This window comes from Anguilla rostrata, chromosome 11 (genome assembly GCF_018555375.3).
Source record: "Anguilla rostrata isolate EN2019 chromosome 11, ASM1855537v3, whole genome shotgun sequence".
In the NCBI taxonomy this organism is placed as follows: domain Eukaryota; kingdom Metazoa; phylum Chordata; class Actinopteri; order Anguilliformes; family Anguillidae; genus Anguilla; species Anguilla rostrata.
In genome coordinates this window covers 27,683,998-27,704,620 of record NC_057943.1, presented here as the reverse complement: position 1 = coordinate 27,704,620, position 20,623 = coordinate 27,683,998, and the positions used below count along the sequence as shown (strand labels likewise).

Genomic DNA, 20,623 nt, shown 5'->3' with positions numbered 1-20,623 from the left:
GTTCTCATTGACATTACATTGGACCTTTTCCCTCACGATACACCAAGGAAAAATCTCCTGCGCCCATCCGTGACAGTTCTTGGATGTGGTTGCCAGACAGTCAGCATTCATTTCCTCAAGTAGGGAAAACTGGTTATGTTACCTTCCAGCTCCACAAAGAGAAGGACTCCTCAGTAGGATTAAGACATGAAAATCACAGAGGGAGAATCTGCGTTATCACACTTGGGTGGGATGATTATGTTCTCCTTTCTTTGGTGTGACACATTTACAGTGGCTCTTTGACCTAGAATAGTCTTGTCTCATCTTACTTTTGGCAGGTTGAAGCCTTTTTCACCTACGTCTGAAGTGTTGGCTCTTTGTCTTTGCACATCCTGACCCCTTTTCCACTGCCGTGATTTTCTTTGACTTGTAAGATCATGAAATCGCTTCAAATATGGTCGAGTGTAAGGTTAGCCTTAGCAATCAAGAAAAAATAGAGAGTAGGGGATATGTGCATCATTCAGTTTCCACAAAAATATATAAAATGCCACAGGAGGGCAGCATTGACCTTGTGTGTGTTAGTTTAACTGGGCTGAGATGGTCTAACTGGGAGAGCGATAGTCCACTCAGGTACAAGTGTGAAAGACAGGAGCCTGAAGGGGAAGGGTGCCTGAAGAAGCTTCAAACAGAGGTGGAAAATCTAGGTTCAAAAGCCCTACACAGTATTTTGTTGCAATCACCAGGATTTGTTACTTAGCACAATTCTTCAGTCAGGAGGTAGAACTTACTGAATAAAGCTGGACTTTCCACTTCTGGCCATGAAAACACATCTCAGATAAAAACGACCTGAACCCTTCAGTGTCTTCTTTGCCTCACACTTCAATATGGTGTGTGCAACAAAACAAAACCTAGTCATATAGCAGCTTGTAATCATTGGCTTTACAACAAACGAAAAAAAGTTTTGAATTTTAAATGCAAAGAGTCTTAAAAGAGGATACTACGGGAATGTAGTTGGCAGGTGTTTTTTAACGTCAGTGCAGGATGCAAGTTTGAAAGACTGACTTTTAAAAGGATCTAGTGTTGAGTATTTGCAAAGCCGTATGTATATGAATAATAATGTATCAATATAATATGCTGATAATTTGAAGAAAACATTAATAAATAAATATGCCAAACCCTTTTTATTTTAAATTCAACATTGTCTGTCATACTGTATAGTCGACAACGTTTTATAAAGCCTGGTCCCAGAGAACATGTCTGGCTGAAGTGCTGGTCACGGCCCACCATGTGGCATCAAATCTTGAATTTACCAGTGGCAGGAAGTGCTGGAGGGCCGCATACAGCAGACCTGCGCAATTTAGCGATTTAGCACTCAGGCGCAGTGATTGTACTGTTGGCGGACGGTAGATGCGCTTTAGGGGATAAACGTGATGTCACACATTCTGCGGACAAGGAGCAGTGTGGACCCAGGAGTGATTTGGGCATTCTAGACAGGGAGAAATGTAAGAACAGGGCTTAGAAAAAAGAATATGCATCGCCATAGCATTGTACATGACCACACCCCTTGATTCATTTTCAGATTTAAAAATTTTTTGATTCATTTTCATTTCATCTAATTGAAATGTTTCAGCATTGCTGGAATGTGGGTAGAGATATCAGCAAGTCATTAGAGTTGAATATCTGATGTATAGGAGATTAGAGGAGGTTCAGAATACAGCTGGGTGGTGAATATACTCATAGTCACCATGATATAGCAAGCACAGCTGTGTTTGTTCCAATACTGCTCGTATAAGTGGCAGGAATATCACATAACAGCCTGATGCTTTAGCGTCTGTTCGTGCTTGTCTCACACCATATCAGCATATGAAACAGAGCCGACCACTATTGAGGGCCATAAAGAAAAAATAAAATTAAACCATATTTAATTTCTCTCATCTTCCCACCTCTTGAATGCCTCTCCACTTTTTTACGAAGGAACAGAGTGCCTCCCTCTTGAGAGGACATTTTGATTGGTCAACGATGACATCATTTTTTCAGAGCCATTGCTATTGATCTCAGTTTACATCGTTGCGAATAAAACCCAGACAATGTGCGCTGTGAGAGGCACTCAGTGGGGGGGAGGAGGGGTGGGTTGGTGGAGGGTTGGGGGGTGTTGTCATGGGCGGGGCTGGCTCTTACTGGGATAGAATTCATAATGCCCTTTTCCGATTCTGTGCATTTTCGACATCCTGCATTCTACTTTCGACACATTTATAATGCAGGATTTAATCCTCTCCTGAATAGAATCTCACAAAGTGAGACCTGTTGGCTCCTCGATGCCGCCAGCCAAACAGGAGCATTGAATAACAGAATGCTCCACAAGCCCTCTGAGATGTTGCATTCAATTTATTTTTAAAGATACAGTGCATTTATACCCTGGTGGCTACATTAATGGTGTTCAAGGAAGAAGCATTTTAAAAATGTAGCAGTTGAACGCTCTAGGTAATGGTAATGAGTCTGAACCTTGAACATAGGTCTTCTTGTAGGTCACTTGGGACATGAAACTGTATCAATGATGATCTGATGTCTCTCGACATTTTGGGATATGGCTGCCATCTATTACCCAGGTTGGCACATTGGTGCTGGTTGGGGTGAACTCTCCCCTCAAATTCACTGCATGGCCCTTTTGTGATTGCGAAAGGCACTATATAAATGCAATAATACAGCCCATTATTGTTTTCAGAATGGAGGGGGGATGACACCCCAGCATGGGCCTCATAGGGGAAGTCATGTGACCACTGCTGCCCACAGTTCTGAGTGGTGGGGTGAGACATGGACAAAAATAAGTAATTCAGTCCCCATTCTTCTCTCAAAAACACTTTCCTCTCCTCGAGTGTGTGTGTGTGTATGTGTGTGTGAATGCGAATGCAAATGTGCATGTGTTTGTATGTGTGTGCTTAAGCTGATATAGTTAAGACATGTGCAATCATTCCAAACTACGATATTGCTTCACTTGAACTAACCCTCCCCCTTAAAGTTTGTGCATAAGTTCATGTCAGAAGTTTTTTATTGAAGAGCTTGTACATGTGTCAATTGCATGTGAATTAAACAGTACCCTCTAAACTGAACTTTTCTGAGTGCAGCTCTTACCAATCGTGAATAAATGACTCTTTTATCTATCACCAATACTCCAAAATCTTAAAGGAAATATTGGACATAGTGATAAAGCTTTGTCCACAGGGATATTATAATCTTTGAGAGTGAGGTTTGGCATGCAGCACAGTGCACCCAATTTCCCACATAAAGGCCCATTTGCGTCTGTTTGCATGAGAGAGAGCCTGTTTGTATGTTCCTTATCTCTTCTGTATGGCATCTTTTATTCAGGGCTCCACCACTCTGGCTCGTGTATACTCTTCAAGAATCCATCAGACGATTGAGATTCACGCCTGGGTTCAGTTAACATTTGCCATTTGAACCCTTGTCCTTAAACATTCAGCTCACTTTCAGTAACGTGCACCTTCATTGGACAGAGATGCTGCTTTAATCTCATTTGGTCAGTCTACAAGCACTTATACAGGGGTATACATTTTCATTTTTTCTTTTTTTTGCCATTCCTCTGAGCCTTTTGCAGAAAACAATAATCATCATAATTATCATCAAAAATGTATTACTGGCAGATCTCTCTTCCTAAGAAACACAGCCCATTTTAAGACACTTGAGTTGCCAAATCCATATATTTTCCAACAGACTAGGATATAACTGCTAGGAAAGTGGCATTATGTGCAGATATGTCCATATTACTCATCTAGGCAGCTGGACAACACTTAATCAAGAAAAATCATAATATTAAATAAATCAAATATAACATCATTTTACTTGATGCACACACACTATTGCATCCACATACAAATGTTCTCACATACATTGTTTTTGCATTGAGGGTTTCGGTAATTCACCGATCCCAAGTTTCCATGACTGCATCCATACTACTAAAACTCAATAAATATAAGCAGTTGTCAAATTATGCATTAATAACCTAGTAGGAAATATGACCATTTGATGATGATGATAGTAAAAAAACGGGCAAAGTGTAATTAACAGGGCAAATAACAACATGTGCTGTCACTACCTGTGTCACTGAAAAGCCCTTCTTTGAAGTCTCAAGACAATCGAGACTCCTCTTTCGTCTCTTCAGCATACTTATGCTCTCCATTTTCCCAAGCGATCACCCTCTCCAGTTCACTTGGCCGTTGCCCTGACAACTCGGTCAGTCTCTTGGCAACAGACATAGAGACCATAAAGGGGTCAGTGTGAAGGAGAGGGTATGGGACTGGGAGATAAGGGGGGGGGGGGGTTGAGTGGGGAGGCAGGGCACACCCTGTGCAACACTCTTTTACCATGGCTGAAAAATGTGGTCACACAGATGCTCAGAAGTGATACCCCTTTTATCAATAGGGTCTATTTATAGCACATATAATTATACACATTCATGCAGATAGGCACACACACACACACACACACACGCACTCGCACACACACACACACACACACACACAGTTAAATGCAAAAGTATTGGGACAGTGACATAATTGCTTTTAAAGTGCACACTGTTGGCATTCATTTGAGGGTATTATATCCATATAGTGTCAATGTTGGCATCATTAGTTCATGCACAAGAAAGCTACAAAAAACAGGTCTTGAGTTCATTCTAGGTGTGTCATTTGCAGTTGGAGTCAGTTGCTGTTGTCTCTCAGCATGAGGACCAAATAAGTGTCAATGTCAGTAAAGCAGGCACAACACTGTAAAATGAGATCAAATCAATCAGAGCCATAGCCAAACACCGGGTGTGTCAAAATCAACGGTTTGCTACATTTTTAGGAGGCAAGAATGCACTGGTGAGCTCAGCAATAGCAAATGACCTGGTCGACCTTAGAAGACCACTGTACCGGATGACAGATGAAGAATACTTTCAATTTTGAAGAAAAGCCCCTTTTGTTGAAGAAATCAAGAACACTCTCCTGGAGGTACGAATAAATGTTCCAAAGCCTACCCTAAAGAGAAGAGAACACCAGCATAACTCCAGAGGGTTCAGTGCAAGGTGCAAAACACTGTTAGCTTCAAGAACAGAACAGGCAGGTTAGAGTTTGTTAAAAAGTACTTAAACTACAGTTCTGGAACAAAGTCTTATGGACAGATGAGATGAGTATTAACCTGTACCAAAGTCATGGAAAGGGGAAAGTTTGGAGACAGAAAGGAACAGCTTATGACAAAAAAGCACCCCCTCTCCATCTATGAAACATGAGCTTCACCTTGCAGTAGACCAATGACCCCAAACATACTGCTAAAGCAACCAAGGAGTTTATCAGGGCCAAAAAAAGTGGAATGATCTTGACAGACTAAGTGAATTACCCATTCTGAATTCAACTAAACATGTGTTTCACTTGCTGAAGACAATGTTTAAAGCAATGCCCCAGAAGCAAACAGAAACTGAAGATACCCAGGAAAGATACCCAGCATCTGGTTATATTTTTAGGTCACAAACTTCAGGCAATCATCGAATGCGAAGGATTTGCAACCAAGTACTAAATAGGATGATTTTATTTCAGATTATGTGAATGTGTCCAATTACTTTCGCTGCCCAAAAATGGGAGAACGATGCATAAAAAGGGGATCTACATTGCTATTAGCTCCCATTTACTCCCATTCATTTTCAAAACAAATTAACTAAAGCTCAGCACTCAAAAATGAATGGGAGTGAACAGGAGCTAATACCAACATTGATGCAATTACAAGAGGTGGACTAATTAAATTTATTCACGCTATACCAAAGTGAAGTATCGCTTTAACTTAGCCTTTTGAATTCTGCTCTGAAAAAATATTGAATATCAGTAATATAATTCAATTCATTGCTTTTTTAATATTTACAATAAAATATTTTCCACCATTCATGCATGCTAGTCCACTTACTGGAACCATGTATATTTAATGGGTTGGCATTTGAAATTTTGCCTAGGGCATCAAATATACTTTGACCACCACTGTACATACAAAGACATGTGCACGCACACACACACACACACATTTGCACATACGTATATATCCAAAAATGACTCTCGTTTAAGACATTTTCAGAACATAGAACTGGGAACACCCTTTCAATTTATATAAACAATTTAAAAAACACAACTAACCCAAACATATTTTTCCATGCCACTGGTGCTCACAGCAAAATCCCCAAAACCAAAAATGCTGTCATTTAATTAAAGAACTCTAACCTGAAGTACACCTGTGTCTGTTGTGGTAATGCCCACCCCTTCCATCTCTTCCTGTTGGCTGGATAGATCAAAGTTAACACGCAAGTCATTTAGGTGATACCATCTCACAAGGCAGGGGGCCGTTCATCATGCTTGTGAATGGTGACCATACTTGTGGTGAATTATGTCTGTAATTCACATGCATATGGTATAATTTTGTCAGTGCTGTACTTTTCCAGTTCATATTCCAGCCAGGCAATATCAGCCCGGTCTGACTTTGGCAGTAAATTCAGAAGTGTTTGCTGGATGAGCCACTGGAAAATGATCAATCATGCTGCAGATTCATGCTCTTTTCATTACAAGCAGTTGGGCATAAAATGAAGCTGCAGTAAGATTACGGGGGAGGGGGGGGGGGGGGGAGAGACAGAGAGAGAAAAAGGAAAGAGAAAGAAAAAGAGAAAGAGCAACTGTGAAGGAGAGGGAGAAAAGAAAAGAACAGACAGATATTAGAAACCTGATCACTGGCCATCTGGGGAGCCTCTTTTCCGGGAAATGGCTCCTGCCCAGCCCCTGCTAAAGAGTTATATCACATTAGGACAGTAGCAAGGGGAGGCAGAGATGAGGGGGGAGGATGGGTAAGACTGTTCTGAATTTAATATGATTTACTGGATTATGCTCTGGAGGTTAATGCACTGGAAATTAATTACCAAGGCAACCAGAGGCAACAGGCTTGTGCTGGAGAGCACAGCGTGATCAGAACTGAGGCAAACGAGGAGGAGTGACTTAGGGACAGTGCACTGTAATTTGCTCATAAAAATAAACACATTTCCTCCTATTCTCTAGTGGTTAACTGGTACAAATTTGTAATGCAGATAGAGTGCATAATGCTGGTAGCCTAACAGGTATGGATTGGTGAGTGGTATTTATTTATTTTTTCCATATTTACCCCCTTTCTTCCTTTCCAATTTTGAAATTAGCTGTCATGCTGCTCAGGATAATGCAACATCCCACATACTATCACAAGCACCTGTACTTCTCCAATCCATTCAACTTCCCACCCTACAGTCAACACACAGTACTGCAGGAGAACTAGTGACCATTTTATACCATAATAGGCCAAGCTGTAATACAAGAGGGACAGCGACTATTGTACATCCTACAGGCCACACATAGTACTATAGGACAGTCAGTAACTGCTTTAGACCCTTCAGGCTACACACAAAGTCTACAGGAGAGCCACCCAGTGAGCCAATCTAGCCCAAATCAAGATGTCTAGATGGGTGGTTATCTAGGTTGAGAGACATTCTGACATATAAGGTTAACTAGGTTAATCCCAATATTGCTCTGGTTTTACCCAGCTATAGTCTGACTGGGTTCTAGTCGGCTGGAAAACTTTCACTTTTTCAACCAAATGTAGCCAGGTTTTCACCCTGAACGTCTAGGTGGCATTTCACCAACTTTTCACTGACTTTTTATCACAAATATGTTCACAGTGCACTGACTATTTTACACCCTATAGGCCACAAACAATATTAAAGGAGAGGGCTAGCAAAGATAATAACTGATAGCTTGTGCTAGCCTGACACGTCATTGGGAAGGATCAATGGAGCAGTAACCTGGTAAACCAAGCCAAGCGCTGCATGAATAAGTTACTATTAACAGTCTTTAAAGCAGAATCCCCCAGCTATGGCCCTGCAGAGCCACATGGTCTGTGCTTGTTTTAGTATTCACCTGTAAATCAGCAGTAGGTTATGACCCAAGAAGCAATGTAAAACGAGTTAGGGGTTTAGCTGTATAATCAGGTGCTTTACCTGATCAAATCAATCAAGTTCTGAGTAAAAAATGAAAACCTGGAAACCGGTGACCCCTGGTGTCCAAAGTAACTTGTTGCAACACCAGGAAATCTTTGTTAAGGAGCCTGAGGGTGGTGGCTAGCTTATCTGGAAATGGGGGTGGGGTTAAGCATTATGACCTCAGCAAGATGGACAGGAGTATTATATTGCTAACACCTTAGCTTCAGTGCCTTATAATCGAGTAAAAAGTCTGTTGGCAGGGTGGTACCCATTTTTCACATCTGATATCTACAGTATGCCTTTTCTTTGGTCTGGTCTCTCTGTCTTGGCCCGAGCTCCTATTACTTAGGGGTATTACTTTAAGTATTTTTCCATTTAAAATGTTATAGAGTGCAGAATAGAGCAGAATGGGAAAAAGTTATTGTTCACCCTTATGGAAAAGGAATATACTACAATGTATTGCAAATATGTACATAGAGAAATAACTGAATAATGATAATGATAAATATATTTCATAGCAATTAGAATTATTTAGCAATATCTGAAAACAACAGTGATTTCTATATCTGTCTATATATTATGAAGTGTCATTTCTGATATGGATAATATATTTCAACATTTTGCAATAAATTCCTTTTCCATACTGGCTAAAGGTCTCTGATTAGCATCCGTTGGTGTACTTATGTTATGCTTCATCACTAAATGTGAATATAGGCATCTTTTTTCATATTTTTTTCCCCCAGTGTTTTAATGGGGCATTTTCCCTCAATGCAGATCTGATTCCACCAAATGTTTAATGATGCCCTGTCATCAAACAGGTGGGCCTCTCTAAAGGAAGGGAGTTCACTGGGTTCAAGAGCCAGTCCAGTGCCAAACCACGAGACAGACATCTTTCCGGTATGGTAGATAACAGTACTGACAGAACCGCCCCACCCCCACCCCCACCCCCACCCCCACCCCCCATCACATCCACGCCTCTCAGAACCTCACCCAGCCTTTCAGAATATCAATTCAGCACACATTCCTTAGCTGTGCAGAGCTGTTTGGTCAGACAGGAGTCAGATTTAGAAGTGATTGGATTTAATTCAACATTGGATTTACTTCAATATTGCCTTCTATAAGTGGGGAAACCTTCATGCTCTCTCTTAATAGTGGAGTTTATTGGTATACCATTAAATTGCAGGAATTATTTTTTTACAGATAAATAATTCACTTCAGACAGCAGACTAAAAAATGTTTTCATTAAAGGCACAAACTGCTATCAGTATTATTCTGTTGTTCAATGTAGCTTGTGTGGGCGGGATAGGCGGCCTGGTAAACTTCATATGGGTCTGACCACTTCTGCATTTATGTGGGCCGCACAGAGCAGCAGCTGGAGAGGTTGTACATGTTTGTGTGGGGCAGATCAAGGACAAAAGAAGGAGGGGGAGAGAGAATAAGAAAAGGGAGAAGGAAAGAGGACAAGAGAGGGTGAGGGAGTATTGAGGGTTGGCTGTGGGGAGACAGTGCATTGATCAGGGAGGAGGTCTTGGATGCCTTCCCAGAGCTCAGGAGAAGGGGAGGGCAGGGGGTGGGGAAAGGGGAGGAGTCTGGGACAGCTCACTGAGCGCTGATGGACGGGGAAAGCAGAGGAAGAGATGGGACATCCCACACACCCCGCCCCCCTCCAAGTAGCCTATTAAAGCCCAGCGCCGCTCCATCCTCTGTCCTGTTGCTCTAGTGCCCTCACCCAGCTCCCAGAACCTCTCGGAGTCCCAGGGAGACAGAGAAACAGATTTTTTAAGGGAAGGAAATTTCTTTTAAAAAGGGAAATAAAGAGGAAAGCAGCCATGAGTTACTCAACCGTCCGCACCTCTACCTCGTACCGCCGGGCCTTTGGACCAACCACGCCCATGAGCTCCTACACCCCCATCTCCTCCTACGCCCCCGCCTCCTCCCGCCTGTCCCGCTCGGCGGGGCACCACCGCAGCTCCGCTTCATACCTGAGCTCCGCGTCGCCCCTGACCTCCCGCTCGATGGGCTACAGGGTCCGCTCCAGCACGCCCGCCCCGCGCATCTCCTACGACAAGGTGGACTTCTCCCTGGCCGAGGCCACCAACCAGGAGTTCCTGGCCACCCGCAGCAATGAGAAGGCGGAGCTGCAGGAGCTCAACGACCGCTTCGCCAGCTTCATCGAGAAGGTGCGCTACCTGGAGCAGCAGAACGCCGGGCTGCAGGCCGAGCTGGAGCGCTACAAGGGCCAGAAGCATGATAGCGGGCGCGCCAACGACGTCTACCTGCGCGAGCTCCGGGAACTCCGGCAGCAGCTGGAGGCCGTGGGGAAGGAGAGGGACCACATGCAGGTGGAGAGGGACAACCTGGCCGAGGACCTGGCCCTGCTCAACCAGAGGTTGGTGCAGGGACGTGGGAGGGGCGGGGTGCAGGGAAGTGGGTGGGGGCAGGGTGGGGGCAGGGGTGCACGGGTGGGCATGAGGGGCATGGAGGGTGTGGACCAGAATCCGTTTTGATGGTGGCTACACAGGCAACTGTGCAACCAATGAGGTTGTCCCAGATTTGGTCCAGATCTGACAGGGTGGTGCCCACTTCTGCAAGATGGCTTCCTTTTATTTGGAACCCCTGTTTTTGAGTGCTGAATGAGGGGGGGGGGGGTACAGGGGACAGGCATCATGGACAAAAATAAACTCAAATATATCTTGTTACAAACAGAAATAATGCCTCTCGAAGAAATGCATCTTTTAACTACAGTCAAAATGTTGGAGGAGTAGGCTGCTATGCAGGTGGCACAGAGGTGTGAACCATACAAACCTGTTTTATATGTAATATGCAGTCATGCAGGTATATTTCAAATATGTATATTTTAACTACAGCCCTTTCCGTGGTCCCAAAGTGGACTGCAGGGCGGGGTCCGTGTCCGTAAAGTGGTTTCGATTTTGCAGGAAGCCCTGCTTTGGGCACGTGTTGTGAGTTTTCTGAGGTCAGTGCCTGCAGTGCCAGTTTGAGCAGAGAGACTGAATGTGTACTGAGTGAGGTTTGGTATTTTTTAAGACCCTCCCTGTACTCCAAACCCCAGCTAACCCCTGCACACAGCCTTAGACAAAACAGGGGTGCTCCGGTAGGAGTCTGGCTCTCGCTGTGGGGAGCGCTAGTAATTAACAATGCTGAGCACGGTCAATTCTCATGCTGGTGACGCAATGGGCGCTGGTCTGCTGAATCACCCCAGATACACTCCTGCACAGAGAATCCACTTCTGCATGCAACAGTGGTCCAGGACGGAACAGCCAGCATTTTTCAAATGTAGAAAATATTCTACATCCATTTTTCAAATAAATGTAGAATAGTTTCTAAATTCATTTAATTTCCCAGTTTTCAGGCATGCAGAAAATAGTTCATATATGTACAGGTAGCACATGAAGTGTCACTCTCTTTACTATCTAAGGAAAAAGGCGTTGCGTATGTTAGATATCTGCGGTTCAGTCTGAACAGCTCAGAAACACCACCCCTTGTAATAAACTGAAAACCACTGGGAGTTACTTTACATCCTGTAAGAGTTTAACAATAGTTTACTGTATGTGACATTGAATATTTAGAATTTAATCATACATATGTTATGAAAATATGAAAAATGGGTCTGATTGTAATGAACACTGAATTTTAGCTCTAGGTTGGGGTCAATTCTGTAAATTATGGATAACATAAAATACCGCGAGAGTAAATTCCCTGAATTAGCTAAATGGAAATGGGAATGAGCCCAATCATCATTAGTACATATTGTTTAAGGCTGGATCTTCTTAATCCAGTTGGAGGTTTTGTTGTGATATAGAAAAGTTCCTACATCACAGGAATGATGGCAATGCTAAATAAAACAGCAACTGAAAATTGCATTTGCATTAGATTGAAGTTTATTATTTCAGCTACACGACAGGGTGACAGTATAGTATTGCAGAGAAGCAGATGGTGTCCTGCGTGTCTGCAATGAGGTGTTCGGAAGGAGGGGTGAATGGAAGAGGAGAAGGGTGGGGTCTGGGAGGGAGGGGGGGAGAGGGGGAGTGGTGTCAGAGATGGAGCGATGCTGAGAATGGAAGCAGGGGAAATCAATGCGTTACCGGGTCCGGTTGCCGGGGCCGGCGCGCCAAGAATGCCATTAGAGATGGGGCCCCCACGGCTGGGTCATGAATTAAAGATGAGTCCCCTTCTTTGGCCCGTTCGGCCATTGTTAGGGGCTGCAAAAACCCGAGGAGAGGCCACGGTCTCACCCTAACCCTTACCCAGCCTCCTCGACCCCCATATTTCTATTTCCACTAGGCGGTGTCAGGACAAAGCAGATGGGGAACGGTGTCGAAAAGTTAGATTGTAACAATGGACAATTCTAACAGTGGTAATGCACATATCCATACTGTGAAAGGAACAGCAACTCGTATGACTGCACTAGCTACAGAAAAAGGGAGGGGCCCAAGATGGAAATCCAAACACAACGATGACATCATTATCAGTGACAGAGGCAAAAAAACTTACATTCATCACATCATTTAGTAAGATCTCATACAGAGTGACGCACCTTTTACATATAATCCGTTTATAGAACTGCATATATACTGAAGCACTTCAGGTTAAGAATCTTTCTAAAGGGATTCAGAACTTTAGCCTCAGAGTTACATGTCCATGTTCCTAACCATTATGCTATGCTGCCTCTTATTATTATGGTTGTTTATCAAATCTATTACATTTCTGGCACACACAAACCATACAGCAACTTGAAGTTGGTAGGTTATGCAGCAGATCACCCAATGGCTGTTTGCTCTTTTGGTGTGTGTGTCATGGTAATTCATTGAGGCAGGTAACTAAAACTAGCTAAATTTATGAAAATACAGGGCAAACGGCTTCCCGTAAGGGACATTACATTACATTACATTACAGGCATTTGGCAGACACTCTTAACCAGAGCGACGTACAACAAAGTGTATAACCATAACCAGGACCAAGTATAACGAAAACCCTAGAGAGAAGTACCGGTCCAAGTGCAGGGAACAACCGCATAGTTCAACTTGGACCCTGAAGGTTAAACTGATTAACACTAACACAACGAGAACGGCAACAACGCAGTCTATGGAAAAAATACAAGCAGTAGTTAAGACAGTTAATGCACCTAAGTCACCTACGAAACAGCTGCCTAGTTACAACCCTAAGCTTACAGTCATTTACAGGGGGGTAGGGAGGGATGGGGAGAGGTGCAGCCTGAAGAGGTGAGTCTTCAGTCGTCGCTTGAAATGGGTCAGTGTCTCAGCTGTTCTGACCTCCACGGGGAGGTCATTCCACCATCGTGGGGCCAGAACAGACAGGAGACGTGTTCTGGAAGTGCAGGTGCGAAGAGGGGGAGGTGCCAGGCGTCCTGAGGTAGCAGAACGGAGGGATCTGGCTGGCATGTAGGGTTTGGGACAACCATTCTTGCCTAAATGCGGGGTATCCTGACTTATATGGGACTATTTGGAGCTCTACTCATGTTTGTGTCTGTTGCCAGAAATGGACAGTGGTCATTGGAGCAGGTTTTGAATAAACATCCCCCACCTTCCTCAGCTGTTTGCTCTTGGGGGATTTGGGGGGAGGTCTTTTAAGAGCTCTAAATCAATACATTTTAAATATGTTTTGTCAAGAACAAAACCTGCAGCTTGACAGGTCATGTTAGCTGAGACATTTTGGCATTGGAAAAGGCAGAAGTCTTATGTGGGTTTGGTGTGAGCTTGGAGAGAGCACGCATGTTCTGACTCAAGTCAACAAGCTCTGGAGGGAGGGGCAGAAGCCAGGGAAGCATTGTGTGTGCTGCAGAGAAGGGCATACGGGGGTGGGGTGGGGTGGGGAGGGTTTGTGGTATGGCGGGGGACCCCCGGGGGGTATGTGGCTGAGACTCGGAAGAAAGGGAAACAGTCAGCTTTGATCACGTCTGGTTTGGAACAACAGCAGTGAACCTTGCCCTATTTGACCTCTACTCCTAGCCTGGTAAAAGCTGGCAGATTGCATCCTGTCAGAATTAAGACATTTGCCAATAGACCATCCCCCCTCCCACCTCCACTGGATGGACGAGGGTTTCATTTAGCTGGGTATCCTCCTCTGTTCACACGCTCACGTTTGGATGCTGTTTGATGCATATTGCAGTGTGTTTACTGTGAATTTCACTCTTCTTAAACCCTCATCTTCTCTTCCAGACTGGACGATGAAGCTCAGAAACGAATGGACGCTGAGAACAACCTAGTTCTTTTCCGCAAGGTAAACGGCGTCTTTGCAAGATAAACCCGCGTAACAGACAAATTGCGAGAAGGAATTTGGCCTAAATTACAGTAAATTAGATCCAAGCTATGGAGAACAGGAGCTGACATTTATTTTGAAAAGAATCTTTATTCATGGTGATTCAATGAGATATCAAGACATGGGTTTTGATTAACCTAATTTGTGACTGTATTTTGCTGCATCCAAATTAATGTTTGTTCATGGGTTCATTTTCTAGGACTGACTGACATTTTTTCCAGAAAGCCCCGCTCTGATGTGTGTGCTTATAAAGAATTGTAGGGACATAAGAATAGAAGAAAGCTCATAATGACAAAAACAGGCCATTCAGCTTATCTAGACCCATCAAATACCTACTGTCAAGAGTCGGAGATCAAACTGAAGTTGTGGGCTGCCGTAGTCTTTACATATTTTTGTCACTGGCCATTTTAAGCCTTGGAAACAAGGTGTCCAATCAGTGACTTGCATCAGTCATGTATGTGTTAAAGCACACCAAAACCCAGTAGACACTGCAGCCCCCCAGGACTGGAGTCTGACACCATCATATCCATCACTGTGTCAAGCCTGGACATGAACATCCCCAAGGGTCTCTGCCACAGGCTGTTCAATTATAAGTAATAAGTTTAACAGAAGTCCAGGATAATATCCTGTCTGTAGGTAAATTATTTTCTGGACTGTAAGATAAACAGCTCATCATTTTCTTGGAGACTGGGATCATTGCTCTAGCATCTGTATCGTTCACAACATCATGCTGACAGCCAGAGCTTTTTGAAAAGGAGGGATCTGTCATGTTCTCCAGGATGTGGATGATGCTACACTGTCCCGTCTGGAGCTGGAGAGGAAGATTGAGTCGTTGATGGATGAGATTGAGTTCCTGAAGAAGATCCATGATGAGGTGTGTGCCTACCCCCCCCCCCCATCCTTCACCAAAAAAAACAAAATAACCAGATCATATAGGCATGGTAAAAACAACTTGTCACAATGATGTTATTTTCCAAAAAAGGCACAAGATCAGTGGAACTCTCCAAAACCTTGCTCTATGTAGATAGTTCAGTTCTTTATAAATGTTCCTTGTGTATAAGCTTAGCAGAGGCAAGCAAAGAAGCTAGATTTACTGGAGCAATGCTCCTTAGTAGCCTTCTCAAAAGCACCCTGTTGCGCCCCATGTTGGAATCAACCCTGCAGCCTGTATGTAACCAGGCCGTAGCCATTTCACCACACAACCCTGCTCCACAAGGCTTGACTCCCCTCCCACATCACACCCTCCACCAAACACACTCTTCCCCTTAGCCTCTCTACCACACAGGCCTAACTCCCCCGTGTTTTACGCCATACCTCCTGCAGGAGATCCAGGAGGTGCAGGTGAGCGTGCAGACCCAGCAGCTGCAGGTGGAGATGGAGACGGCCAAACCGGACCTGACCGCCGCGCTGAGGGACATCCGGGCCCAGTACGAGAACATCGCCTCCAAGAACATGCTGGAGGCGGAGGAGTGGTACAAGTCCAAGGTGAGGAGGGGACGCAGTGTCCACGCGCATGCTAATGAGCTGCACAGTCTTCACCAGTCACACACAGGAACGCACAGGCCCCTGCACACACTCTCTGGAAAGCACGCTTAGCGCAGCATTCACAATCAGGATACATCCTCATCTCACAGCGAGGGGGAAAGTGGTGAGAACACCTGTACAGCAAACTGCACCTCCAGGTGAATCCTTACTGTGTGTGTGTTTGTGTTTGTGTGCGTGTGTGTGTCTGTCGGCATGTGTGTGTGTGTGTGTGTGTTTATGTTCTGCAGTTCACTGACCTGACCGACTCTGCCAACCGGAACACCGAGGCGCTGCGCCAGGCCAAACAGGATGTCAATGAGTCCAGGAGGCAGATTCAGTCTCTGACCTGCGAAACAGAGGCTCTGAAGAGCACGGTAGGGCCCTGGAACAGGAGGGGGTGGGGACAGGGGGGGAGGGGCTATGGCATGGAGAGTGGATAGCACCAAAATCCACAGTCAGCAAAATCCACAAAATAGCATTTATATATACATATCCCTCTGCCTTTTGTTTACACCTTCCAATGTTTTCTTGTGTCTTCTTTGTCTCCCTTCTGAACACCGAACCCCTCTTGCCACTTGGTGCCCTCTGGTGGCCCGGCAGAACGAGGCGCTGCTGCGGCAGATGCAGGACATGGAGGATCAGTTCGCAGTTGAGGCGTCCGGGTATCAGGACACGGTGTCCAGCCTGGAGCAGGAGATCCGCCACCTTAAGGACGAGATGTCCCGCCACCTGCGCGAGTACCAGGACCTGCTCAACGTCAAGATGGCGCTGGACATCGAGATCGCCACCTACAGGAAGCTGCTGGAGGGGGAAGAGAGCCGGTGAGGAGGGGGCGAGGGGGGCAAATTGTCCCTTGTTTGATTTGGAGAGGGCAATGCTGTCCAGGAAATGTCCTCAGGGTAGAAAATTGTGAGAGTAACGTGTCGTAACCACTACCCTATGTCAGAGCATCGGTTCTCAAACCCCAGATTTCCCAGGGCGTCTGTAAACAAGTCTCTGGGGGTCCACAGACAAAACGAAAAAATTTTAAGACATGGTACAAATATCCTTGGAAATATTGTCACCATTGTAGTGCCTAAATTATTTATATTGTAATAACAGCAACATGCCTTATATAGATTCATGATATGCGCTCCTTTTTACACACACTGTCATGTACAAGACATGTAGATTAAAGGGGACCATCAGGTAAAAATGCTTGGGAACCCCAGTGCATTTTAGCATGTTCGCTGCTACTTCCATCGCTCACATAGACATTAGCAGGTAGAAACAAATGTACCAAGGATGTGTCACAGAAGTTCAGTCATTCATTAATTAAACAGTCATCCAGTGATCTATACACCTAATATCTCTCTCTCACCATTTTCCACACGTCAGTGCAACTGAACATTGACAATTCAGGCGTTCATAATGTCAGATGTGGGTATAAAGTCTTACTGGAGGGTGTGGCCTTGAGCTTTGTCCTGACTGCACCTCTTCTCTGTCTCTCTATCTCTCAGCATCACTGTCCCCATTCACAACCTGTCCTCCATGAGTATGCGCAGCTCTGGTGAGTCTGTCAGTCTGCTCACAGACACACACACACACATACAGTATACACACACACAGCTGCACACACACGCATACACATACACAAACACAAGCACACACCCACACACACACACACATACACAGATAAGCACACATACACACACAGGCATGCACACACACACGCACATACACACACACACACACACACATAAGCAAGCACAAGCATACACACACACACACACACACACATATACTGTATAAACATACACACACAGACACAAGCCCAGACATACACACACATGGAAACATACACATACACACAGCCATTCACACCACACACACATATACAGTCACTTATGCAGGCCCACACAGACACACGCACAAACTCACTCACAAACACACACATATGCGCACACAATCTCACCAACTGCATTTATATAATGTCAGCCCAGCCATGGGGGGGGGGGGGGGGGTTCACATCCACATGCCATGGACCCCATTTAATGTTCAGTCCCATAGCAATGCATGTCAGACATCATCTTTAGTCTTTTTAGTACAGTAACCATCCCTTTCTCTCTCTCTCTTTTTCTTGCCCACCCAGATTTTGACCACCCTCCAACCACGCACTCTAAAAAGACGGTTCTTATAAAGACCATAGAGACCCGTGATGGGGAGGTGAGTGAGTGAGTTTAGCTATGAAATGTCTAGTCTCAAGTAAAGACATTGTAAATGGAAGCAGGTGCAGCTCTAATTTTACCCTGTAAGTTAAAAACAGAAGTGCATTGATTACAATGTTTCAAGAGCTGCATTCATAAATAAACCCTGCAGTTCAGTTATTTTCATTGTTAAATGCATGCAATGTGCACATTACAGACTTTTATAGGTAATTATCAGGGGAATTAACTGAGTAAGTGAAATAATATTTTTATAAAATTAATTTACTGCCTGGTACACCAACATTTTCAGAGTTTTGTTTTAGATACACATACCTCGTGCATCAGCGTAGAGCTTTTCCTAAGATTGGTTTATCGACTCAGTAGCAGTAAATACTGTAAATAATGAAAAATCGACTAGGTCGTATGAATGTAACATTGGACTGTGTGTACTTTGGTTTTAATTGTATTCGATTTCATAATGCTAGGCTAAATATTTTCTGAGTGAATGAGCAAAATCCAAAAACTGTTACATTTACAGTATAGCAGCTCTCTCTTAATCTACCACACGGACAATGTCTTAAGAATGGCAGCTAACACAATGGCGATCTTGTGCCAGAACGAAGTTAACACCTGCTTTTCCCAGACGTTAAAAAGCAGCCGCAATTAGCTACCTTTGCCGTGAAGGCCGGCAGCTATGATAAATCAACTGTAGCAGATCATATGCATAGACTTCCATTCTCTCTTCCCATATTTCTGCTGTCCGTCACCAGAACACACTAGAATATGCATTAACCCTAATGTGCAAATTTTAGGTATGCCACTTTTCTCTCATTTTACCAGCGCAAACCTACACTGTGGCACCTTAGTAAATATGGACAAACGTTTTTTATGTCAGTAGCATTTATAAAAGCCCCGGAAATCGTTACTAAATATGGTCTTAAGTGTCTAAAAACACCATTGAGTGCAGTATACATGCAAGCAATAATAATAATAACGTTATTTGTATAGCACATTTTCATATAAGGATTGTAACCCAAAGTGCTTCACATATCGAACATACAAATGTATTTTCATATAAAAGAGCCACATGGCAAAACAGAAATAGACAGACATAATAGAGAAATGAAAAAATGAATAATGGAAGTACAGAGATACACATACCCGTGACTGTTCTAAAGTTGAGCCTGTATTAATCCCCGCCCCCTCTTTCTCTATCCCCACCCCCCTCTCTCTATCCCCGCCCCCTCTTTCTCTATCCCCACCCCCTCTCTTTGTGCCTGCCTCCTCTCTCTATCCCCGCCCCTTCTTTCTCTATCCCCACCCCCTCTCTTTGTGCCTGCCTCCTCTCTCTATCCCCGCCCCTTCTTTCTTATACCTGCCCCCTCTCTTTGTTCCTGCCCCCCTCTCTCTCTGTCCCAACCCCTTCTACCTCTGTCCCCGCCCCCTCTTTGTGCCTGCTTCTTTCCCAGGTGGTGAAGGAGTCCAAAAAGGACAGAGAATTTGACCAAGATGCTTAGACAGTGAAACCTGCCATTTGTTCCAGTCCCAAAGGAAGAAAAAAAGAAAGAAAGACAAAGAACAAACATAATATCAACACCCCCCCTTCCCTGTCCTGACCTCCCACCATTCCTCTGTACCTGTACAGCCTCGTTCATCTATGAGCCAAACCCATAACCTGGATGGAGTTTAAGCACGGCACGTGATAATAAACTGGGATGATATTCCCACCTGTCAGCTGGCCAGGTGTGAATCTCCAGCAGTCCTCTTTTACCTGCTTCCGTCTGCTACCATAGAGATCTGCTCCTGGAGAGCCGCAGGGTCTGCTGATTGTTGCTTTGCTCTTAACATTTATTAAAGTATTAAAGCAGTCGATCATCCGTTAATAGGTTAATTCATTAACACCCCACCTTTTTGAGTGTGAATTAGCTGATGACTTACAGGTGAAAACTAAAAGCAGCAAACCTCTGCAACTGTCCAGGACCAGGATTGCAAACACCTGCACTAATGCAAATACGTTAGCCTACATGTTTCATATTTATTATGCTGAGCCCTGAGGAAAGGAGAGGTGATGCGCGTCCATCCACTGTTGCTTCTGGTTTGATATGAATGGTGTCTGTAGCGTAGCAGCCTGCTTTATTCTCCCATCATGCACTGGGATCCCTCTCCTTTTCAGTAATTATGCAGTGAGTGAGTAATTATGCAATCCCCCCCCACCCATCCAAGGCCTATCTGTAGCACTACCTACCCCACTGTCTGACTGGACAATATGGCTGATGGTTTGTCTTTATGAGAAAAAAATGATAATAAAGTTATGTGGAACAATCCTGGCAGCATGTCAAGCCTTTCTCTTCAATTCATATATTTGGTATACAGCGCCCCCCAGTGTTGAAAATGTTGCTCACCATGAATCTACATTTGAAAATTATAAGCAAACATTTCTTATCAAAAAGTGTTTCAAAAAGCGCTGAGCAAAATATTGACGCAAAAGAAATTCTATGTTGTTTACACAAATCTAGTTGATTTTGACATGCTTTGGCCCTGTGTTTCGTGTAAGCATCTGGCATTCGCATTAAATAAGGGGAGATTAAATTTAAGAAAAAGTTCATTCATC

The 20,623-nt window shown here is 44.2% G+C and overlaps 1 protein-coding gene across 1 annotated transcript; it reads left to right on the top strand.

Annotated features, from left to right (window-relative positions):
- The first annotated feature begins 9,687 nt into the window (after positions 1-9,687).
- On the top strand, positions 9,688-20,336 carry LOC135234493 (peripherin-like). Its single transcript, XM_064299165.1, has 9 exons — positions 9,688-10,394; positions 14,203-14,263; positions 15,081-15,176; positions 15,626-15,787; positions 16,075-16,200; positions 16,427-16,647; positions 17,326-17,375; positions 17,958-18,031; positions 19,482-20,336. The coding sequence occupies exons 1-9, from the start codon at positions 9,835-9,837 to the stop codon at positions 19,527-19,529; spliced, it is 1,398 nt and encodes a 465-aa protein (XP_064155235.1). The 5' UTR covers positions 9,688-9,834; the 3' UTR covers positions 19,530-20,336.
- Positions 20,337-20,623: the final 287 nt, after the last annotated feature.